This window comes from Aquila chrysaetos, chromosome 1, assembly GCF_900496995.4.
Source record: "Aquila chrysaetos chrysaetos chromosome 1, bAquChr1.4, whole genome shotgun sequence".
In the NCBI taxonomy this organism is placed as follows: Eukaryota; Metazoa; Chordata; class Aves; order Accipitriformes; family Accipitridae; genus Aquila; species Aquila chrysaetos.
In genome coordinates this window covers 47162114-47187806 of record NC_044004.1, presented here as the reverse complement: position 1 = coordinate 47187806, position 25693 = coordinate 47162114, and the positions used below count along the sequence as shown (strand labels likewise).

The following is a 25693-nucleotide window of genomic DNA, read 5'->3' as shown; positions in this document are numbered from 1 at the left end:
GTGCCAAATACAGATAGAACAATGCATCACAGTTGGGAAAAAAAATTTTCTACGTTTTGTGTGCATTTAATCTTTTCCAAAAGAACAAAAGCAATGGAACTGCTTTTGGAAAACCATCCTTAGGCATTAGAAGGTTGCCATCTGCTTTCTTTCTTTTCGTTCATTGAAGACAAAGCAGTCTCACAACACCCAAGCATCTTCATCCTTGCAAATAAAGATAATTTTATATATTCTTATAAACAGGGAAAAGGCCTGAACAGCTTACAACATTGCAGCTGGTTGAATAGCCTTCAAATATAAGAATACGTGGAATTCACTTCTGGGTCCCACCAGTGGGCCACCTAGCCCAGTAGTACATCTTAGACTGTAGCAATGTGAGGTGAGCACATGAGCTTCGTGCAATATCTGTGTCCCCTTTCCCCTATATTCCCCGGCATCCAGAACTGTTGTATTAGGAATGTAGGGGATGAAAGTTCACCCAATTCTTTATAAAGTACATATATAAACTTGCTGTTCTTGAATTTGTCTATTGCCCTTTCAATCTCCTGATACTATCAGTTTTGACAGTCCCTCATGGCAGCAAGGTCCAGAAACTTAATACCTGCTGTGTGAAGAACTTTCTTTTATCTTCTTAAAAGAGATACCAGTTTCACTGGGTGCTCCACACCTCTGGTATTGCAGGATTTGCTGAATAACACTTTCTGCATTAACCTCATCCATCATCTTCATGATTTTGTAAACCTAAATTACCAGCTTTCTCATCTTCAAACTGAAGAAATCTCTCCTTACAAGACAGTGGTTTCAGCACATTGATCACTTCAGTTGCTCTTCTCTCTACTGACTCTAACTTCAGCTCATACTTCTTGAGATGTGGAGACCAGGCTTCACACACGGTCCAAGATTTAAAACCTCTCCAGTGTTTTAAATAGTGACAAGGTAAAGCCTTTACATTAATCTGCACCAAAGCTCATCTGCCAGGTGTAAGCTACTCAGTTTCATGAGGTTCTTCTAGAGTTCTTCACTATTAGTCTGTCGTATGAATGTGCAAAAGAGCTTAGTATCATTTGCATCCTTGGAAATTTCACTGTTCACTGCCTTCTCTATGTCAGTGATGAAGATGATGAATAAAATCAGTCCCAGCACTGATCGTTGGAGGACCCCACTGCTTGACTTTCTTCCATTCTGAGAAGCTCTACCCTTTGCTAGCCATCTTCTAATCAGATTTCAATCCACAAATAAAGCATTCTTCCTATACCATGGAAAATTACTTTTTTAATAATGTAATTTTGAAATACAGTTCATATAATTCATGAGACATGAAAGAAGATACTTCTGCACTGCTTATTTTATTTCTTATTTCAAATGTTTGTATTTGGCTAGGTGAGGGCTTCCCGCAGAAATACAGGTGGAACAGGTTGATAGTCTTCAAAGAAAACTTGTAGATCCTGCTTGGACCCCACAGATATTTGTTTAGAGAACTTGCATGCCAAGTTCTATACCTGTGCTATATCTCAGGCAACTCTCCTTCTTACTTGTTTGTCACTCTCCTAAGGTCTCCTTTTGACCTCAGAGTTCAGTTCTCCAACCTCTGAAAATATGGATTAACCTAACTAACTGACTTAAACTTTTTTATCTGGAAATGGGATAATTTAGTGGAATTGCAATGAATTTACACAAATGTATCATCTGAGAGAATTTAGCCTGAAGCATGCAGCAATGTGCAAAAATAAATAATGTTTTTAATAAAACAAGTCAAATTAATTTGTGTGGGAAAGAGAATGTTTAAAAATGTTCAAACATCTTTGTGTTTCCTATTAGTCTCTCTTGGATCATGGAAAAAATGTAAGCTTCAGAGACCAAAAGTTCTCAGGCTACTTTAACTCTGTGTGAGTCTCTATTCTACGTAGAGTTCAGTGTCTTTCTCCTATTCCTGTACTTGCTCATGGTCTATTATAAAGTTTACCAGTCATCAGTCACTGCTTCTGTTCTGGCATCATAGATGGGCACGGCCTTTTCTGCTCAATGTTTGTGTAAGTAGGCATTGTCAGAATGGCTAAAGAAGGCAGTGAATACTAATGCTGCAGTAACCAGAAGCTCCACAGCTACAGTGAATCAGCTTAGTAAGAAAGAGTTACAAGTCTCGTGAGTAAACAGCTAGAAAATATTTCCACAGGAAGAGCTTCATAGTCTGGTTTGCATTGTTTCTCTGAAGAAGCAGTTTCAAGGCCATACTTCTTTCTAAACACTATCTAATCATAGAATCACAGAATCGTTTAGGTTGGAAAAAACCTTTAAGATCATCAAATCCAACCATTAACCCAGCACTGCCAAGTCCACCACTAAACCATGTCCCTAAGCACCACATCTACATGTCTTTTAAATACCTGCAGGGATGGTGACTCAACCAACTCTCTGGGCAGACTGTTCAGTTTTGTTATTGCAACTCAGAGATCAGACCCGAAAATCTGATTAAGATATTATTTTATTTTATATATTTCTGGACATTATATGACAATAGCAGCAGAGATTCAAACAATTCATTACTTGTGATAACACTTTTACTGTTACTAATAAAAGGACAAATAAATTGACTTTTAAAATGCACAAATTCCAAAAGAAAATGGAAATTCAATATCTAATATAAAACTCAATTAAAACATCTGAGTTGATATCACTGGCAGTTTAGCTCAGACAGATACAAACATATTGCTGTTTTTCTCTACAATTGTAAGTAGAAAACTTTTAAGATTATATAAATGTGTTAGCAAGGGAAGAGTTAATCCTTTGAGAACAAAAGTTTCATCCATAATAAAGTTTTGTTTAAACTTCAACTTGTGTATACCCGAAATTGGACTTATACTCACAAATACAATTCTACATGTAAACAGCAAATTGTATAAACAACTCTTTATTAGCCAAAGTGACCATTTTATAGAAACAAGCCAAAGTATATATACATATACATGTATGTTTGTGTTCGCATACACACACATGCATGAAAGTGTTCCCAGAACTGCTACTGGAAGCTTGTCCCTTAATGTACCCTAAATCTGTATTTGCTTATTTGAAACCATGGAATTTATCTTCCTTTAATATAGTGCATTATAGAATACACCCACAAAAAAAGAAGGAAACTGCTCTCACAGTGCTCCACAAAAGTTTTCATGTCCTCAGCTTCTGAAACATTTAAGATTATTAACTTGCTGGCAGGCTCCCGAGGATTTTTAAGGCATCTGTGCCTGTGCTATTTATTTTTAACTCTGTCTTCCAATGTTATGAAATCACCAAACTCTCTTGACTTTCTTAGTAATTCCATTTCATGTGGTTCTGCCTTTCAGGCAGATTCAAGAATGACATAATCATCTTTTCCCACCCACAGGTTTTGGACTGTTGCCATTGGTTACGCCCTTCCGAGTAATGTGCAACATGAATCTTTGTCTGATCCCGTATGCCCATAAATGGAAGACAGCCCAGCAAAGATGACTAAAACACAGTTTCTTGGCTTTCTGTCCATCACCACCGTAGGTAGAGTAAGTCTTCTTTGGGTTTTTTCCTATTGGTTAATATTACTTAGGCTCCAGTGCAGGAATGTCAGTCCAACATCATGCTGTCTTAAAAGAAAGTGGACTGATTTCCGAATAAACTTTACTCCTGTTACTGAAGGGAGAGCAGATATATTGAATGTAGTAGCAGCGAATAAACAAGTTCTGCAAAGTGCTTTTTTGTATTTTTTACTGGAGCATTTATGCAAATGCACTCAAAAATACAGAATTCCTCATTTTTGTAAAAAAACTCTAGAACTTGGCTAGTATGTACTCATAAGCACTACCGCAATCATACTTTGTATGATTAACAATACTGGATTCAAGTACCAAGCTCCACAGCAACAGGATAAACATTATGGAGAAAAGGCATCTTCCGGAGTTTGTTATCAACATTAGAGAATTAGAAGCAATTTACAGTCCAGTCCCACTGCTCAATCTCATAAAGCCTCTCCTGACTTCCCTGAAGACTATGAGAGTGTTTGTACATATAAGAAATATGGCATGTTAACACAGCATAGAAAGCAAGGCCTCCAGCTGTGTGCAGTGCAATGCTAAGGCACCATTGCAAGGTGAAGGCAGGCTGCAGAACGCCTTGCCCTAGACCCAAATTCAGACTTTCAGAGAAAGAATTGTTTCTTTGCCCTTTGAAAGTGTAATGTGTGCAGCAACGGCACAGCTCAGTCTGCCTTGGCCATTCGCTCTGGACTCACTGGTCCCTGCAGCAGTTTTGAGAAGACAGTGCCTTCATGTGACTGTCTGGTCCATACTGGACAGCACGGGGAGATACACCTATTCTTCCCCTTGTACTTTCTACGTAAATCTAACTATTGTTTTCACCCTGCAGATTAGCTCTAGTGACAACTTCATCTGTATGCCTCTGCCACCAAAAATGTCTAGTAAAAAACAGCATTCATTTCCTAAGGGCATTCATCTGCAGGATTTGTCTCCAGAAAATCTGCTCTTTACAGTTATGCTTTTCATGCTTGGTCAAATTTTTAAGTACTGCACAGCACCATGACTACTTGGACCTCCTAAACTCAGGACTACTGAGACGCAGTGCTCCAGGTCAGCTTCAGGGCAATTACTTACTAGCTGGCAATTACATTGCTCCTTTAAGAGCTGGCACTGAACTGCCAGGCAAATAAAAAAGCATGCATCATGCTCAAGGAAACACTAGTCCATGTCCAGAAGAAATGGAGAAGAATGAACCAAGTTATCACCATAAAAATAAATGACCTAACCTGGAAAGATAAAAAAATCCTGACTTCTGATTTCTTTCTCTTCTTGGGAAATGAGTCAATTCTGGAAAAAAATACAACTGGGCAATGTGGGGAAATGACTTGGCATCACGATGTGCAGTCTAAAGACAGAAGAGGAGAAGCTAGAAGACAGAGTTCTCATGGGACTTTTGTTCATGATCAGGTACACTCTTGTATCTCCACTTGGCCCTCTTCTAAGTTCAGTGCAGCTGAGAGTCATGCCTTTCTCTCACTCACAGCAGCGTGTGATAATCCATTTGAACAGGTATCTAGCAGGAAGAAAACTGTGAGATAGGCTAGAAAATGAGACAAATTGATCATAATGGTCATCAAGGAGTGGAATTTACTGCAACAGGAATTCCATGTGAAATGGATCCAGAGGATTATTTCTTTCTCTAGGCTCTGCTCACAGCGCAAGCTACAGTAATATTTTTGTTTCTGTGATAGAAATTACCCAGCTAATAATTTACAACATTTTAAGAAAGGGATAATACGAAAATCCTGTAAAATTCTACTTTGGTGTTATTAAAAATTCCAAGGCACTCTAAAACGTGTCCTCTCAAGGCAATAGTTAGGTTCTAGGAAGTTTTTACAAATTTGTCTGCCCTTTGCTGACAGAATAAAATAAAAGATTATTTAGATGGCCAAGCTCTTAAAATTTACTAAGTATCTTTAACTCTGCCTATAACGAGATCTATTTCTTCCAGTAATGCAATTATTGTTAATAGCTGTTCTGATACTAAGAAAGAAAATCTGTTTTAGCTGCAGTGGAATTGTAGTTATTTAAAACATTAAATTCACCCATCCACATTAACATCAACATGAAACATTTTAGCTTCTCATACCATTACACAAGCACTTTCAAAAATATTTTAAAATCTTATACACTCTATACTTTTTTACTATACATAAAGACAAGAGTAGCTATGAAAGTATTCAACTTCTGCCATTATCTCATGGCAAGAAGATAATAGATATTTCTCTTGAAAGATAGTAAGAGTCTTTCTAAACAGATAGGTAGAAGGTATATGTCATGATAGACTATATCAGTTGGTATTTTATTTCTGGAGCAGATGAAGGTTAAGAATCCAAAGTGCTTATTCAACCTTCTCTAACAACCTTACCTGTGGGAATACTTGGGCCGAGCCATCAGCTAGAATCATCACCCCACAGTGGTCAATCTTAATGGAAAACCAGAGCCTGAATTGCTGGCTAGAGCTAAGCACACAGCACAAACATCTTCTGTGCTGAGTTTGACAACACTCACGTCCTTAGGTCTCCTTTTTGAATAGTATTCTAAAAAATATTGTCAAGCATATTGCAAAACCAAAACATGTTCACTTATTTAGCAGCATATTCATACAAAGCTAAAGCTGAATTTCTTTTTTTAAAATAGTGGTAATAAAGGACAATTCTGTGAGTAACACCGAGTTAATCAATAGACAGAAAGTATCAGATCATCCACTCACACATCAAAACAAGCTGTACTGAAAATAGTACATTGTAACAAGTGACTCATGACGAATTGTACTCCGTACTGGACAGGTGAAAACTGTATTTGTCAAATTAATTATTATGTTAAATCCGTGTTCTCCTCACTCTGTTTTTAAATTTCCCTCATGTCCAGTACAAACACCTCTGCATTTAAAAGAGCTGAATTTAGTCCTCAGATTTCAAAAGATCAAAATAAAATGAACCAAAAGAAGCCCTTAGAAATGGCAGCCTTTTAGTATTCATAATCAACAAAACAACTTCCCATAGTAGATATGTTTCAGCAGGTAGATGCGATGACAGTTTTCATCAATGTATTAAGTGCTTACAAATCTCTGTTCCCATTTAAATTTGCAATAAAGTTTTTACTGACTTCAATGAGGGAATTAAGAGTAATCCAGCCTAATGTACTGAAAATCCTGTTGCTAATTTTCAAACAGTTTAACAGAAGGAGTGTTCATGGTACCTACACATTACTACATTATTTATTGTACCATTTGGTTGTTTTTCATTTCATTTCACTGGTGACATAGAATAGACTGCACTGTGTTGAGCTGCAGCTGACATTTAAATGTTGCTTTTAAACCATGTAAGATTTCTTATTTAAAAATAAACTTGAAAGTTGGGAAAAAATAAAAATTAAATAAGCCTGAATTATTTTATTATGAATTAAATCAATTTTACTGTCAGTTTTTGCCTCATACATATTTTTTGAAGACTATCAGATAGAAACAAGACTGCTTCATTCGTTCATGGGCAATACTTTGGCTCCATGTGCATTTATGTAAGTAAGAAGAATTTTGGACCTCCTTTCTATTACATCAATAAGCTTTTCAATTCCTTTTCTGCCTCCTTGGCTCTCCCAGTATATTTTGTCAAGGAACAAAGACTGAAGCAACTTCTCACGTAAACGCTGGCTCCTCAGCACTGAAACTGCAGATTCAGGGAATCTGGAAAAGCACAAAGAAACTCATCAATTTTGCCATCACTCTGAATTGCAATATTTATGTTGTGGTTTAGCAATCAATTCTATGAATATAGACTGCAACTCAGCAAAGGAAGTCCATGCATGCCTAATCATATGCATGTTAATTGCATCTTTTACAGCAGTGGGATTACTCAAACATTTTTAGACACATCCTGTATATGTCTTAGCCTGATGATATCTATTCCAGTAACTCGGTGTCTCATGCTCAAACTGGGAAGAAACTATCTATCTTTTTACAAAATTAATAACTTAAAACTTACTCATTGATTCCTTGTAGTATTTTGAAGTCAAGATTGTCCTCGTTTCTGTCAAAGAAACCCTTATTGTCTATAAAGGCCAAGTGCCTTCGGTCATGCCTTCTCTGAACTATGTGTGTCAGGTCAACAGCATCCTGATCACTGCATTTCAGCTTCAGTCCTTGCTGCATGCAGGAATCCTCCTTGAGAGGTTTGAATCCACAGCAGTTTCTGTCTAGTCGATTATAGATCTAAAACAAAGTACAGCAGAGTGCCAAGTGAAAGCAATATCAAAGTATTTGGGGCACATCGTCACTGTAAGACATCATTCACTAACACAGCTGACAGGAAAGCAAGCTCAGGACAAGTATAATTAAAGTCAGCAGTGAATCGCATTGAAGACCTGGTCCCCATACTTCAAGTACTGATAGAAGCAATTCCTCAGACTGTGTATTTTATCCATTTTATAGCCATGATTTGTTATGTCAGTAGAAATTCTTTGAAAATAATGGAACAATACAACTGTGTAACTGGAATAACAAAACGGTGAATATAATTCCATATTTTTCAGAAGACTGTAGTTTTTTTACATTTTCTCTACTGCAGAACAATAGAAATAGCACAGCCTGACACACACAGAGGATCTCCATGTTGTGGGACCTATTAGACTAATATTACGCAAAATAATTGAGAAGATTAGTAAGGGGCACAGCAAACCATCAAAAGCTACAAAATACAAGAGTGCATTTATAATCACAGAGCAGCCTCCCTGAGTTGCACTGTGGTGTATACTTTAATGACATGATGGTCTAGGCTATTTTTTCCTATGCGAACTCTCCCTTATTCATCACACAGCACTTAGCTGGAAGGAATACATGTGGTCTAACTTTCGTGGTGTAACTTAGTCATTTATGTTCCCTTTCATAAACAATGACAAGAATGAGGCATCCACAGAGCAAAGGATGCCATTTTAGGATAACCATCTAATACAGGAAGGATAAATCACTCCTCGAAAGTGCTTCTACACCTGTTGACTAGATGAGAGTAAATGGACAACATTGCCAGGGTCCTGAGTGCACAGATAGGCCCTAATTGCCCTACGCAGCCTCACCTGGGACCTCCACACACACCCCCTCTGCCTGTGGGGCCAGGAGCCCCATTTAAGCTCAGGCCTGGCACCTCAGCCCTCTTTTGAGCCCTTTTGGGGGTGTGGGGAATGTATCTGTTGCTTGTCCTGCTACCTGATGCTTCTGGATTGCTGCTTGGGGTTCCTTCTCAGTGGACTTTGAGCTGGCTTGCTGCCTTGTCTGTGCCGGATGCCTGCTGGGCTATCGATGGGACCCGTGGCTTTCACCATCCTTCCTGCTGGGCTGCCTCTCCCGCTGCTGGCCCTGCCTGTTCTGCCTGCCATGGGGCTGCCCTTGGCTCCAGCTCGTCTCCCCAGGGAGCAGCCCTGCTCCTGCTGACAGGTGCTTACAAAGTGGAAGTCTGGTCTGGTGCATCTAAGGCTGAATGAGTAGTTTATCAAAGGTAAATAATTTTTTCTGTCCTTGTTTGTTGTACACTGTTAACTCTTCAAACTGCTCTAAGCATAAAAGCATTAATGTTCACATAAGCCTTCTAAAATTACAATTTTATTTTTGTGACACCCCAGTGAAATGAACTGTTACGATTACAATGAATGTAAGATCCCAAATGAACTGTTGGGATCTTTTCCCAATGTAGAACTATGTTGCATGTTGAAAAGGCCTCCCAATTTTGTTCATCAAATGAAAGTCTTAGAGTCGTTTTGTTTTTTCTTATGTAGTACTGTTGCCACCAGTCCTGGTGGCAGTGTTTGTTTTCAGACGTGAAAATTCTGAGGAAAGGAACAGATTTCTCTTTCTCTTCTCATGAGCAGCATTGAGCATCTGCAGGCACTAAAGCCCCTCTTGCTTGCAGTCTTCTAGCTCATGGGATCTCCCATTCAACTCATCCAAAGGCTTTGCCAGAAAGTGAAGCAGAGTCCTTCTAGACAGACTCCTTTGATGTATAGCCCTAATTCATCTGCACCACACTTCATTACATGCATTAAATAGATGAGTTCATGTTCTTACAGACAACCTCTTCATGATATCTTGCATCATTCCAGTGTTAAGACAGAATGATGGGACATTCTGGAATTGATGCTGCAAACTTAATAGTTTAGCACTGGGGTTTGTCATATATTTATGTACATGAGAGGTCCAAACCCCCAGAATTAAAGATGACATTTTACATTTAATGTCCTTATTTTACTTGAGTTCTTGCAGAAGGCAAGTGAAGGTCAGCTACAAGCATTTTTCAGCCTGCTCCTATGTTTTATAGCGTTTGAAACCAGAGATTAGGAACATCTATTATGGGCACCAAACCCATTCTTCTGAGGGAAGTATGTTTAATAGAGAATACTTTTCACCATTATTCTTTATTTCTGAATGACTCATGAAGCACGGATTTATTTTTTTTTAAACTTAGAACCCCTTCTTGGCATTTTTTGTTTTATAGTCTTCATGTTCTACTGCTGATAAACTTTAAAGTTAAGTCTGAGCACACCCAGATAAAATTTTAATCTTTAAGAACCATAAGACCTACTTCCACTCACTTTCTGGTATGCACATTCCTGTCTGGTAGGCAACTGGAGGTTTAAATCACTCTGATACCAGCTACTATTGTAAGAGTAATTTCTTTGTCATGTAAAATTCAATCCTGTTGGTACAGTTCAATCCTGTTTTATCTTATTTTAACTGACTGCTCCTTCTGGATAATAGGAGTTCTATTATGAAGATTAAAAACTTGTCTTAGAAGACCTTAAAATTAGAAATCAACACAGAACTCATGAGAATTTTTAAACTGTTCAACAAGAAGACAATGGTATGAAAACATTAACTCTGACACAATCTGTACTATTCCTATAGGGCCATTACTATGTTTAGCATCAGAATAATCCACGTATGACTTTATACCAGTTTCTAAGAATGACTTGCACATACTGGGACTAAAGATGGAGTCCTTAGACAAGTGACTATTTTAAGAGAAGAATTGAATGCTCTGTTTAACATAAGAAGTCTGCAAAAATGTAACTCAAAAAAAATTGGAAACATCCATTTATCCTGGAACAGGACTGCGAAGGACAGGGATAGGCTATGCATAAGCCAAGTCATGATTTTTATATTTCAAGAAATGTAACTCCATAAAAAACTGAATTATATGAACAACCAAACATAGTGCATAAAGCTAGTGCTTGCTGCAGTTTTAAATAAACCAGTAAGTGCTACAGGAGGCTCAGTCACCTGGACCTGTCTGGCAGACAAGGACAATTGGAAGTAGTGCCATATCTCAGGAAGCCATAAAATTAGCTTCCAGACAGGTGGTTCAGTTCATCCTTATTAATACACTATGTGTATTAATATTCTACTACATAATTGCTGTAACTGTAGCCACACATTATGACACCACTAGGCAGAGCCCTAGTTTTGTGTTATTTGGAGAGCTGATGATTATGTGCAATACCTAATTGAAGAACAGCACCCATATCATTCATCAGTTCCTGCTCTGTTCTTTCCTTACTAAGTTGCTGGCTAGATTTTGAAATAGAAGGAGAAATCAGCCACTACAACTGTTATCTTGATCCAGATTTCAGCTGACCGAAACCACTTAAATCAACCCTGGGGGCTGGGGAGGTGTGGGAAGGACCACACAGTAAAAAACGGTGTTTTACAGTTGTGAACATAGTCAAGAACTATGTTTGGAGAAAGGAGTCAAGGAGAAACAGTATGCTGGCCTCGAGGTGAAACAAGATGTCTCAAGACAAAAAGCCTTTGCTTTCTCTTTTAGAAAATGAGTCAGTTAAGTTCCTGATCTCATTCCCTGATTATAAGTTGCATTTTGGGTATTTTAATCATAAGAAACAACCAGAAACAAGTTCAAACTGAACTGTGCAAATACATCTCTTTCCCATTTAAAAAAAGGAAATAAACTAAAGTGATTTTTTGAGGAGTCACATGTGTGCTTATGTAACTTTTGAGGCAGATACTTGCATTCAGTAAATGTTTTACCTGCAGAAGAAAATCAAAGAGTGCCATCTTGGACCACTCATGATGATGGATTTCAGTACAGCCCCACTCAGCTCTGGGAACTTTTCCATTCTGCCAGCATTTCTGCTTCAATAGCTGCTGATATTGCCCCCAGGTTAATCTCACTGATGAATGGGTATTATCATCTGTTGGACTCAGTGAGGAATCCCAGAGAATAACAGGACAGGCTTGACCATCTGAAAAAGGAAAAACAGATCATTAGTATAGTGCAATACTGTCAGACTTACTTGATCATTCTTTAGACATTGCCTAAGCATCAATAATTATATCATTTTACAGATGTGGCAGGAAAAATGGCCAGGAGCTAATAACTTGACAGCCTGCATTTAATGTGGCCTTATTCCACATATAAAACCACCCACCATAGGAATGGAAGAAGCACAGACATCATTAGCATCTTCAGTGTACAGAAAGCTCTCTCTGTTTGAAGCAAGAGATTAATGTACAAAAACATATACTAAATCAGACAATTAAAAAGTTTATAGGTAGATTAAGAGCCTACAATGCCTTTGTGAATCAAGGATGTTATTTCCCTCTGATTCCAGTGAACTGATGATGATTTACAAGAGCTGAAAACTTATGTCAAAGTATTTTTTCTGCATAATGGGCATAGAAACACTACAAATCCTATACTCAAAGTGGATTTATTTTGTTATCTTTAGTATTTTAGGCCTATAATGTATGATTTCACAGCTCTGAAATGATATATGAGGATACTACAGAGTGTGAGCTTAGCATGAATAAACACCTTGACAAGTATTTTTTCTTTACCCAGGTATAACATGAGATCTGTTTTGTATAGCAGCTCTTTTGGCTACACTCTATAATTCTTCTCTGTAAAGAATATTCTGCTCTTCCCTGAAATGAAGTCAAGGGCCTTAGCTTTGGTGAATTCAAGTGTTCAGACTTCTTAGTGGGAAGAAACCTCAGCAAAGAATGTAAAATGAGTTTTTCCAGTATAAGAACTGACAAATATATTTCACCCAGTATCAACTAACAGGCCTATCTATCTTCTTAGGAAAGTAGAACTCTCCTTTTCATTGTTGAGGCAATGCTGCCGCTGCCTTAAATGGTCAAGGACCCAGGACTGACTGCGGCTTGTACACACATTAGAACAAAGAAATCCTTTATATTTTTGGGTGTAGACAGAAGACCAAAATATGATGTCTCGGTACAGAGAGGAGGAACCATTTAACTGCAAAGCTACTATTTACTAAATAGCAAGTATTGGAATATGTATAAAGATTTAAATTTATTTATATTCAACTTGCAGGTCAATGAACCTAAAGCCCACACTATTGCACAATTTATGACATAGTTAAATGCAGCCTAAACTGTCTCTTTGTCTTCCACATGCCCGTGGAGCGAGAGATGCATCTGAAAAGAAGCTTTCAGAAACTTGAATGAAGGCAATGAGATCCATGGCACCTTCTTCTCCAGAGGCAAACCAGACAGAGAATAGCACATAGAAAACTGGTATCAATGCCAACAGCAAGGTAAAAGCTGCTAATGTGAATGCTCCACCTGTAAGCAGCAAGAACTGTTAATAACAGGTCTCCATACAGCTGAATCAAAGAGCAACTTGTTCAAATGATGCTCAGTGATCTAAAACAACAGGTAAGAAATTCTTTGCCCATACTTAGCAGTAACTGATCTTGTATTTGCCAACAGAGCATGATAGGCCCCAAATGCAATCAAGCCCAAGAGAAAAACTCCTCTCCAAAACCAGAATGTACTCTTCTCTCTGCCATGGCTTGCACATACAAGGTAGTCCTTCTCAAGCCAACCCAATGTGCAGCTCCACCACCTCTTTAACTTCCCTCCCAGTTGTCCAATGTTTCCTTAGGAACACAGAAAGTGTCTTTCCATTAGGAACATCAATCTCTCTCTCTCACTAGGATCAGTACTACCTTTATCATCACCATGCTCCACACTCTTTCCTCGGATGAAAAAAAGTGCCAAGTGCTCCTGAAAATCAGGCTTCTTCTACTGAGGTGCCTGAATAAGTATTTAGGAAATTAATTTGGGAAATCCTAGCCATTTCCCCATCTCTCTTGCTCTGGCTCCATCACCTACATTGTAGATGACTTTAACCAAGTCAGGTCAACTATTGGCTAAGCCTCTTTTCCAAGCCAGTTGGAGAAAGTCTATATAAGCATTGAGAATTGTTACAGCTTTCTTCAGGACAAAGTCTGATCTATTATTTTTATATCTCCAATAACAGCTTATGTAACTATTCATGTATTCTTCCACAAACCAAATACATAAATGGTCTTCTAACAAAACAAACATCTCCTGTCTGCCCAAAAGGGACATGATAAACAATAGTAATATAAACACTTGAAAAATATGAATAATATCTTGCCAGTTTCTATTAAGAAACAAAAACATTTTTAAAAGACCAAAGCTAAATACAGGAAATGTTTGCATTTCAGAGGAAATGGGAGCAGAAAAGATGAGTCAAAATAAAGTCTTTCAACACTGTAATATAAATTGAATTACAGGAATATGAAAGAGCAGCTTCAGTAAAGAGCAGTGACTCAAATTTTTGACACTTGCAGGAAAAACATGAAGATGCTGAATTAAAGCAGATAAGGGGTCTGATTCATAGCTGCATGAATTGGCATGACCCCACTGAAATCAGTGGAGCTCTTCTGATTCAAACCTCGTGAGGATGGGGCTGAAGTTAAATGAATGGTGAAAAGTAAGGCCTGGCTAAGAATCGAAGCTTCCAGTTTGATACAGCCAAAAGTGAGGAGGTTGAGCACACTTCAGTATAAGTCCAGTGTGTTCTGCATGTGCCTCTTTCCTAATCAGCTTATATATTAGCACAAAGGTCTACTGCTTTTCTGTTACTGCAGCTGCATTGCACTGAATCTTGCCCAAAGCTGATTGACTTAATTTTATTTTAATTGGCCATTTTAGATCTATATATCTACTTAACTATCTAAAATATCTAAAAATGATCTGCAAAATTGTATGGGAAAGATTTTTTCAAAACTTGTGTTGGAACCAGCTTCCTAGTAATTCATATATGTTTTTAAACATCAAAATATTTATAAAAATTTCTTGGGCCCTTAGGAGCTACTGGCTCAGGATATCCTAAGTTGAATAAGCTAACGCAGATGAAATCTCAGGCTGCTGAGGCTAGACTACCTCAAGGTACTCAAACTGCTCTGTGTGCAGTTAGGTAATGTATCACTGCATGGCTTCTTCCACATAGGCATCATCTTAGATATCCACACCCCACATCGCTTTGAAAATAATCTGTATGCTTCTTAACCACAAAGATGCACTTGCAAATGTTACTCTTCTGTCTTGTGCTCTAATTTGTATCTACAGCATTTTTTCTAACTCCCTCAAAAGAAAATATTTTCAAACATGTGCATGAGAGCATCACTAAAAAGAGCAAATCTTTCATGAGGTAGTTAGAATCATAGAATCATTGACGTTGGAAAAGACCTTCAAGATCATCAAGTCCAACCATCATCCATGCCCACTAAACCATGTTCTGGAGTACCCCGTCTACGTGCTTTTTTAATACCTCCAGGGATGGTGACTCAACCACTTCCCTGGGCAGCCCGTTCCAATGCCTGACAACCCTCTCAGTAAAGAAATTTTTCCGAATATCCAACCTAAACCTTCCTTGCCACAACTTGAGGCCATTTCCTCTCATCCTATCACCAGCCACCTGACAGAAGAGACCAGCACCCACCTCACTACAACCCCTCTTCAGGTAGGTGTAGAGAGCAATAAGGTCTCCCCTCAGCCTCCTCTTCTCTAGGCTAAACAGTCCCAGCTCCCGCAGCCACTCCTCATAAGACTTGTGCTCCAGGCCCCTCACCAACTTGGTTGCCCTTCTCTGGACACACTCCAGCAACTCAATGTCTTTCTTGTAGTGAGGGGCCCAAAACTGAACACAGTACTCGAGGTGCAGCCTCACCAGTGCCCAGTACAGGGGAACAATCACTTCCCTGCTCCTGCTGGCCACACTAGTTCTGATACAGGCCAGGATGCCATTGGCCTTGTTGGCCACCTGGGCACACTGCCGGCTCATATTCAGCCGGCTGTCAACCAGCACCCCCAGGTCTTTCTCTGCTGGGCAGCTTTCCAGCCACTCTTCCCCAAGCCTGTAGCGCTGCATGGGGTTGTTGTGACCCAAGTGCAGGACCCAGCACTTGGCCTTGTTGAACTTCATACAATTGGCCTCGGCCCATGGATCCAGCCTGTCCAGATCTCTCTGTAGAGCCTCCCTACCCTCAAGCAGATCAACCCTGCCTCCCAACTCGGTGTCATCGGGAAACTTGCTGAGGGTGCACTCAATCCCCTCGTCAAAATCATTGATAAAGATATTAAACAGAACTGGCCCCAACACCGAGCCCTGAGGAACACCACTTGTGACCCGCCACCGACTGGATTTCACCCCATTCACCACAACCCTCTGGGCTTGTCCATCCAGCCAGTTTTTCACTCAGCGAAGAGTACACTTGTCTAAGCCATGAGACGCCAGCTTCTCAAGGAGTACGCCATGAGAGACAGTGTCAAAGGCCTTGCTGAAGTCAAGGTAGACAACATCCACAGCCTTTCCCTCATCCACTAGGCGGGTCACCTGGTCACAGAAGGAGATCAGGTTGGTCAAACAGGACCTGCCTTTTGTAAACCCATGCTGGCTGGGCCTGATCCCCTGTTTGTCCTAGACTTGCCATGTGAGTGCTCTCAAGACGAACTGTTCCATAATCTTCCCCGGTACCGAGGTGAGGCTGACAGGCCTGTAGTTCCCCAGATCCTCCCTCTGACCCTTCTTGTAAATGGGTGTCACACTGGCAAGCCTCCAGTCCTCTGGGACTTCCCCTGTTGACCAGGATTGGTGATAAATGCTGGAGAGTGGCTTGGCAAGCACCTCCGCCAGCTCCCTCAGTACTGTCGGATGGATGCCATCTGGTCCCATAAATTTGTGAGTGTCCAGATGGCGTAGTAGGTCACTAACTATTTCCTCCTGGATTAAGGGGGGTATATTCTGCTCTTTGTCCTTGCCTTCCAGCTCAGGGGGCAGAGTACCCTGAGGATAACCGGTCTCCCTATTAAAGACTGAGGCAAAGAAGGCATTAAGTACCTGTTAAAGCCCTTTCTCAAACTCCTCATTGTTCACTGCAAAGCAGTACAGCTTACCAGTGCCACATTTGAAAGAAACAGTTCAGTTGCCCATATATTAGCAGAAGAGGGTAATTTAGTGTGGAAAGATGAGAGGGACTGACGTACAGAGCATTGAATTTTAGAGTTTAAGTTCTGAGGGAAATTACAAGGGACAAAGCAGGGAGAAGTTAGGCATTTTTCTTTCTTCCCTCTGCACCTTATTTGCAAGGTTTCTTTCCTGCACTCATATGGATGTCAGAATTAAGGAATGCATGAAACATGCATTAGTTGCTCTCTAGACTATGGACTGCATTATTGCTTATACATGAACTTCTCTACCCAAGAGAATATTGGAAATATAACCTCTGGTACCCCTCTGAGAGGTACAACACCATGGTGTAAGTTGTTTGGGTTTTTAGGCAGAAAACAGGACAGATAAATTGAAACATTTTAGAGCATTCTGAATGCATAAGGCAGTGTTTAATTTTTCTTATTCTGTGCCCTGACATTAGAGATTCATAATATCTTTGCCTGCTTTTGCATAACTTTTGGTGGGATGGCAAGGGCAGGCTGATAGTGCAGGTTATAACGTGGAAAAACCTATGGCTCCGTTTATCATCATGCAGAGGCCAGTAAAGGAAAATGACAAGTACAACCAGCGGAGCTATCTATCATGTCATTCATCTATTTGCACTAAACCAACCATGAAAGGTGTTACTCAAAGGAAGAGTTTCTTGCATGTTTTAGGAATAAAAGTGGTTCTGGGCAAATAGTGGGTTTAATCTTTAGCTAAAGAAAGCCCAACCGAATTGAGTACACCTGTGCTTATTCTTCTCAGTACAGGATAAACATATTTAGCCAAACTTATGATACCAGAAAACTAGGGGAGAAGAGGGGTGGTTGTCAGCATGTAGTAGTTCAGGCCCTCAGCAAGTGGCGCAACACAACTGCATAGCAATACCTGCACATTTTGTACCAAAAGCTGAATAAAGAGCTCAGCCTTGTTGCTATGATCCAAGGAGCCAGAGTTCTATCCTTACAGCTGTCAGCTGCAACACAGAAGCAAGCCTGCTCCAGCCCATGTTGCTCAGGTTGTACCTCAAGCCCTAACACACACTGGCATCATCCTACCTTGTGAATGCTGTTGCCAAGCTAGAGGCAATACGTGCAGTCATTTTACTTAGCTTCTGTGCAAATTAATTAAGGTAGGGCTGTGACACCAAGCAAGATCACTTCTGTTTCTTCTGTGCCTTAGGTTATGGTGAACAAATAATGAAGATTATCAGTCCTGTAGTATTAAAGTGACCATCCCAAAACTCAGACATGCAAGGGTCAGCCTCCATTTTCTCCATGATAGACACAGTTTTATGATTATTTCTTGTTGTTTTACAGGCTTATCCTTCTTTCTTTATAGGTGTTTTGGAGTTCTTGACATTTTTCACACGTTGTAGGTAGCAATGAGAATAATGAATGACTGCTTGCGTATGCCCAGAATCATGCTCTTTTAGACTGTAATACAGAGCTCAGAAGGGCTTTGCCCACCTGTACTCCCCAGGCTTTTTACGTTCAGCCAATTCATTGCAAAAAATATGAGAGAGAGTTATCATACCTGATTTTTCCATCCATGATGGAAAAATAAGCTAAACCATAAAAAAACCCCGTTAACACTTTAAAAGGGTTTACAATTAACTAGGGAAGGCAAGGGCAGCAGACGGAGGACTTGCATACAGTATTTTGCTAGACTTTAAAAAAAAAAACTAAAAACAAACAGTGGGGGATTTGTGGGAATAGGGGAAACAGAACCTGTACAGGGATTTACTAAGCGGTTCTTTGAAACCGCTTTTGACAAAATGAGTGACAGTTTTGAAAAGCCCATTTTTTAAGATTTTAATGCTACATCAAACATGTCTTGTTAGATCACATCACAGCTGAGGCAAGCTAAAGGGATGTGTCGTGGAGAGAGATATGTCAGCCCAGAAATTGTGTACATTCATACACACATGCACAGTCTCTAATCCTGCATTGCTTGCTTTCCCATATGAATAACCATGATTCACACAAGCCACCCTGAAAAAAAACTTTACAGTGCCCACCTACTCTTAACTTAAATGCATATGGGTTATAGAAATGAGCTGACTGTTCATATTATTTTTAAGAATATATTTTTGCTCATTTTCTCAACACAGATGTTTTCCAGATTATACCAAATACAAGCATATAAATAGTAATGAGCTCAAGTAGATACTAGGCATTTGAGCTCCAGCATATTTCCAGGCTAAAGAAATGGAGAGAGGCAAGGTACAGTAACTGTTCCAAATGCTCTGTTCACCCTTTAGCTGGAAAAAATGAAGTGAGACCAAAATAATGTTATTTCTCTTCTCATCACCTAGCAACACTCTTCGTGCTATAGGAACATAGCCAGTTATGAGGAAAAGAAAATTAAAGAGGGCAGAATGACACTCCCTGTCCCAGACAGTCCAAAACATACTGTAAGGTGACAGACACTGAGCAACACAATGCACAACTAGGCTAATAGCAGTTTTCAGAGGCTTGCAGTCTGTCATCTCCCACAGCCACACTGTGCAGAGTTCCTCCAGCCAAACTACCTTAATGCCTTATGACAGCTCTATAGCAATAAATCTTGTTCCAAAAAATAAATGAGGCATAATGTATCTTCCATGCTCTGCAAGTATGAATAATATTCAGAAGCCTCCAAACTGTTGTTCCTAGAGATTCATTCACATTGTTGTACAGGCTGCCAGAGGGAAGGTTTACAAAGCAGGAAGAAATTGGAGATCACTGGGTTGTCTTCCTGCTGTCAAACTTTAGAAAGTCATTCCTGCATTCCTTTTTTTTTTTTTTTTAAGAAACACAGACTGATATAAAAGTGTTTGGTATAAGCTAATTGCAGCAGCAAGAAATGAACAGCAAAAACATAGCTAGCCACTTTACCAATGATTCATTAAAATGCAATGTAGTCTTTTTGGATTGTGATTTGTAACTGTACAAAACCAGCAGTTAAGCTGAAGACATATTTAACAAGATAGAAATGTTAGAAGTAGACTTCTAACTCACAATGTGCCTGAAATCGACCTTTAATTTCACAAAAGGTTAAAAATCAAACTTCTAATTGAAAAAGTTATACCAATCATGCAACAGGTGTATTGAGATATTTACTGTGTATATTTCTTTGCATGATATATAGATGTGTGCAGCGAACCTCAAAAGGTACAGCAGGATTCACTGAAATGTAGTTTGTTTAGTTTTTTTTTAATTACCAGGGGAGATGAATGCACTTTTGAAAAAATTTTCAGTTCCCAGAGGTATTAGTACCATGAAACTAGCATCAAGCTTTTGCAAGAAGGTCCCCTACCTCTCCGAGTAGGTTATCTGACTAAATACAAAAGCCCTTTCCTACTGCCTGTTTCAGAGATGAATTCTTGTGCTCACGTTCAACAATATTTTATTAAAGTCAATTCTAAAATATAAGAAAATTAAAAAAAAAAAAAATCAGAAATACCCATTGAATCACAGGGCATTCTAGAATTTTTCACCAGTTTCACTTCAGGCAGTCTGTACAACATCATGCGATCTACAGATAACTCCCTCTCTTTTTCTCATTCCAGACTCTTGTGGAAGGGAAACTGTTACTGCCCTCAGCAGCTCAGTGGTATTTGATCTAAACTTTGGGGTACTGTGTCCATTAGACCAGATAATTGCGCTGCAGAAGTTACACACAGATACCAGCTTTACTTCCCTGTAATGATGGGGTTAGTTCTCAGGCTCGCAGGAGTTAAAGGTGGTAGCTGCTGCCCCATGGTTAATGCGGGAGGGCGAAGGAAACCTCAGCACCCCACCTGCAAGCTGAAAACCATAGGAATGTGTTACCTTGGAAGAACTCCGATCTCCTGCTTACAGAAGGTAAGCTCCTGTTTAGCCCCAAGATCCTATCCAAATGAAAGGCAAACACCTCGCTCATATCGAGGGGTCTTTTGATGATGCCACAGCGTCCCTGATTACAAGCAGCTCCTGTGGTGCTGGGACCTCTCGCAAATACTACCAGGACTGCTTTGTGAGAAGGTACTTCTTGGATGCTCTCTATCTGAGAATCTGCCAGCATGCGCATGTTTAGGATGTCGTCTTTGCTCAGCCAAGAGGGAGAGCTCTCGCTGTAAATCCTGATATTGCTTTCCTCAGGCTGGGGCTGTGCCTTTATAGCTCCAGAAATCCCCCCAGGTCTCCGGTGACCCCTCTCCCTGACTGCCATTCCTTTATGCCTGTCTTCATCCAGCTGATGCTTTCTTGCATCCAGAGCTATTGCTGCTCCCATTGTGCCTGTGGCATGCGTTGCCCTCCCTGGCTGTTGGGCAAAGGCCTCTTCCTGGCTCATAAAAGTGGCTTTTGGAAAGCGCTGCCCGTAGGACAAAGGGGTTGCATGTTTCTTCCTGCGCTTTGGCTTCACTGTTCCTCTGATATTGGCAGGCTTGCTGCGCTTGGACCGCAGGGTGATATAAACTACATTGGGTGGCAGCAAGGTCCCATTGCTACCAAGCTGGGGTTCCTGGAAATTGGGTGGTGACAGGGTGCCATCCAGTGGGATGCCCAGAAAAGGAGTTTGGGCTGCATCTTGGAGACTTCTGGAACTGATCTTTTGATGTCCTCCTTTGTGCTGGGGTAAAACATGACCCACTTGACTGATGAGGAATCCCAGGTAGATCACACACGCGGTGCCCACTAGCAGATTCCTCCTTGTCCTTGGGCGCCTGCAAGTCCAGAGCCTCAGCACCCGTGGGGTGCACAGGCAGCAAATAAACAAGTTTTTTATTTTACTTGGCTGATCAAAGGTGGTCATTTCTCTAGTGAATCCACATGATGAAAACAGCATAAAGTCTTCTGTACATTCCAGCCAGGATGATGATGCATGATTTCCCTTCCCTGATTTCTATTTCTCCTTTTCCAAATAGCTTCCAGCATGGGTGATGGACAGAGGCTACTGATATGCCTGGGAATGTGTTTAGCACTAAGGATGCTGACACTCCACCTTCTCAAGCCGTTAAATTCTTATCAGCCACCACAGGGGAAATGATTGGCTTCAGAGAATGAATGGAGCCAGCTGCGTAAGCAAAGTTTACTGACTTGTAGTCTAAAAGATCTGAAGTACCTCCTTTGCAAACTGCAAAAAGAAAATAGTATTTCATTTTGTTACTCACCTATGGCATCTGTGGTTCTATATTTTTGAGATAGAAGTTCTAGATGATACAGTATGCATCTAGCAATTTGTCAGGATACATCTTTCACTTTCTTATTACAGTATAAATTAAACACCAAAATCATGAAATACAGGCTCAATTTGCAATCTCAACAAGCTGTATTCCAGCATTAGAAGAAAAGCTTGTCAAACCCAGATCATTATCATCTTTTTCTTATGAGACAAAGTCTTCACTAATCCTCATGTTATGAAAATGCTGTAAATAATACAATATTAACCACCAGTAACTGTAGTAGCAAATATGTGCATATTTAACTAATAAAAATATATTACCAGTGCCAAATTTCCCTAGTTGAATATGAATATAGTTCACATAATTCATAAACACCCATTAAAAATGAAAGATGATTAATTCTCTTCACTCTTGTGAAGCCATAGATAGGATCTAGCTATAGTTTTTCAAATAAAATGACAATGGCTTATATATCCTTGCAAAGAAACAAAGATAGAATAAGTGCATGTTGTGTATATATAGTGCTATAAAAATATAAATTCTCTTACCTATTCAGCTTGACACATCCTTCGCTCTGGTAAACTCCTTAGGTTAATAAAAGTAACTTAGTAAAAGCTGACGATCTCAAAGTATTCTAGCACATATTTCAGTTTTAAGTATGGTTCACATTTAGGTATTTCATTGCAAGCTAAATACTGTTTGGAAGTTAACCGTACTGAGAGGTGGTTTGCATATGGACTGCTATAAACTTACATGAACCTCACGTTACAAAAAAAACCCCAAAACAAAACAAAAAAAAAAACCCCAGCAACTTCTATTTTAAATTCTGTAATGAAAAGTCCTGTGAAGTATGTGCCTTCCAAAAGTGCATTCCATCCATTTCTAACTCCTGAGGGCCCTCTAGTGCACTGCATGTAAATGTACTGAAGAAATACCCATTTTTCATGTTTGGGTTTTTTTGGTTTGGTGGGTTTTTTTTTTTAATTTTAAAATACCCCGCCCCCTGAATTTTAGAACTTTTGGGAATCATATGTTCTTGTGATGAGAAATGAAAAACAGATAGTGGCTTTTAAAATGCTATTAAACAGCTCAGGAGTGTTTCCTATTTATGCTTTCCAAAACAAGGCATAGCATAGTCGCTATACAGATGGAAAAGTTGAAGCAGAGAGAAGTTAAGGGCTTCTGCAGAGTTAAGCAGTGAGACACTGGCAAAGCTCTGACTTCTGACTCCTTGCCTAGTCTAAGTACAAAATAATAAAATGTATATGTTTGCTGTAATTCAAGCTAATGGAGATACTCTCTTCTCCGTTATTAATACTAAGGGGAACAGACAGTTAAGGAATTTGTTTATGTTTCAGATGGGTCCCATCGGAATTTATAAACTTTGTGAGTGGATTTTTTCACTGGCTGTCACTTTACTTTTTGTTTAAACGTGTACTATTAAGTTAAGTTTTCAGCATCTGTGCGTATTACCAGGAAAAGAGCCTTCATATCACCTGCTTTTTCCAAATCTAAGTTCTTGGAGGAATAGGGATTGTAAGAAATTTCTCTAGCCACTTAAGTTCTCTCTTTTTCTTTTTAGTTCAAATCTGACTGAAGGGACATATCCCAAACAAAGATTAATTTAAAAAGTTCCAGACAAGTGTATCAATAAAGTCAGTACAGATGTGGCTACTGCTGCTTAACATTTTTTATGCTTTAAAGAACTTGCCAGAGATGGACGTTATTAGATCAGTCTTAGATGTTTGAGGGTCCCTCTGAAAGATGAAGGGTCATTAGTGAGAGGTACCAGCTTTGCAGCCCATTTGACCAACAGACACTGTACATGGCTCACAGTGAGAACGGCCTCCTATATCCTATTTAATACCAGTGCAAAGTGAGTGCAAAATATCAGCAAAGTTATATAGCTAAAAACAGGGTAAATAAGGGTGAGTGGGTATTGCAGCCTGAAAGCAGAATTTCACCCATAGCACATATTTACACATACACATGAAGAAATTTTTTGAAATGCCTAAGATAGGCTCCCTCCTTTAAAGATAAATAATGCAAAAAAAAAAAAAAAAAAAAAAAAAAATTACACCTTCTGGATTCTGTTTTGACTTACCACTGATTTTGACAGCAAATAATTCAGCATGAAGCTTTTACTCCACTATATTTCTTCCAAGTGTCTTTGAATTATTTTGGGGGATTTTACTTTATATTGCTAATGGCACAGAGTTGCTTGAGTTGGAAATGTTATCACACTGCAACAGTTGTTTTCAAATGCCCAGTTCTTGCATGTAGACAGCACTGTGACCTGTCCATTACAATCAAGCAGTGCCAAAACAGTCCATTCCAGTTACTAACAGCTTTCCTTTGCTATGACAATTTTGAAATCTGTTATATAATCTTCCTACTGCAACTCTTTAAAGATTATCTGCAGGAAATTATAAAAGGATATGGAGAATTGTTCTTCACTCCTCATTTCATTTGTAGCTTTGAAATCAAAATGTGTTGTACTCACTGATGTATAATGTTGACTGCTGAGGGCTTTCTGAGGCTTTCTAAATGTGATGATAGCAATAGTATTTCCTTTATTTTTCCTGTTCAGGAAGGGAGAACTCATTCTTTAAATGTTGCACTGTTACATTCTTTGGAATGGATGGTGGTAGGAATTCAACTAAATAGGATTCAGTATCTTGTTAATTTAGCAGATATTTGCCTCTAATTTTGGACCTTTAAAAGGTAACATATCAAGAGAAATTCTTTTTTTCAGCTCTTGTAGTGTACAGGTCCAGCACCCTAAGAGATTTCACAAAATAATTAAGGCTGGAATGTCTATGGACTTGTTTGGAAAGACAAAGAAAATGTTGTTCAGGTGGGTAGTAGTATTCTTTCTGGAATCATTACCAAACCAAAGCTGCAGCAGGGCACTAAAGGGCATTACTGAGCTGAAAGGGTGCTTTCTCTGTGGTCATAAAATATTCAAGACCAATTTTTTGAAAGAATAGAATGAACAACACTAGTTGTCTGACCAAATTCTGGCCTAGGTTATTGCACTTTGCCTACCTATATTTAGCCTGTAATGTCAGTTAGATTCTGTATTTATTCCTTGCTCTAAACTATATCTGTGGTATCGCCATCTGCATCCACTAAACTCAACTTCTCATGTCATTTCTTTATATACCCATATTTCATGGCCAGTGTTAACCCTGCCTAAGTTTAGGAACACAGGAATATCAAAACTAATATTAGAGTATAGCAATGAACAGAAGAGGGGAATTTAAGAAGTATTTTCTAGTCCTTGACATTCCTAGGTATAGTTTGAAAATGTGAATGAGTAGCTGAATTACAGATTTGCAATTGTTTTCTTCTTCTTTTTTTTTTTTTTGTTTAACTTCTGAAATTCATCTTCACTTGTACCTGCATTTGTAGAAGAAACCAGATCAACTTGTATTTGCAGGAAGGACTGTCACTCGGGGTGCTACTGATGGTGCTGGACAAGCTACAGACTCTGAAGAAGCTGGTGGGCAGCACTGCCGCCAGCCCCCCTAGCAGGCAGTCTCTGGCCAACCTGTGGGAGATCAGTGGACTGAGCCAATGACCACCAGTCACAAGCTCCTGTGTCTTGACTCATGTGCTGGCAACCTCAAAGAGCACCATCCAGCTACTTAAATGCTCTGCTTTATTTTCAAATCTCTGAAGATGGGAAGATGATAGTAACCCAT

At 39.4% G+C, this 25693-nt stretch overlaps 1 protein-coding gene across 4 annotated transcripts; it reads right to left on the bottom strand.

Moving 5' to 3' along the window:
• Positions 1-2464: 2464 nt before the first annotated feature.
• Positions 2465-24286, bottom strand: GASK1B (golgi associated kinase 1B). Of its 4 annotated transcripts, none has more exons than XM_030015491.2 (6): positions 22535-22784; positions 20653-21937; positions 11593-11807; positions 7544-7770; positions 7102-7245; positions 2465-5073 (listed from the first exon to the last, which is right to left on the bottom strand). In XM_030015491.2, exons 2-6 carry the CDS (start codon positions 21647-21649, stop codon positions 5034-5036), a joined length of 1623 nt encoding a protein of 540 aa, XP_029871351.1. In that variant the 5' UTR covers positions 21650-21937; positions 22535-22784; the 3' UTR covers positions 2465-5033. The 4 variants fall into 4 exon arrangements, with proteins under 4 accessions (XP_029871351.1, XP_029871361.1, XP_029871343.1 ...); XM_030015501.2 differs by having other exon boundaries at positions 7116-7245; XM_030015483.2 differs by lacking the exon at positions 22535-22784 and adding an exon at positions 24091-24286 and having other exon boundaries at positions 2465-7245.
• Positions 24287-25693: the final 1407 nt, after the last annotated feature.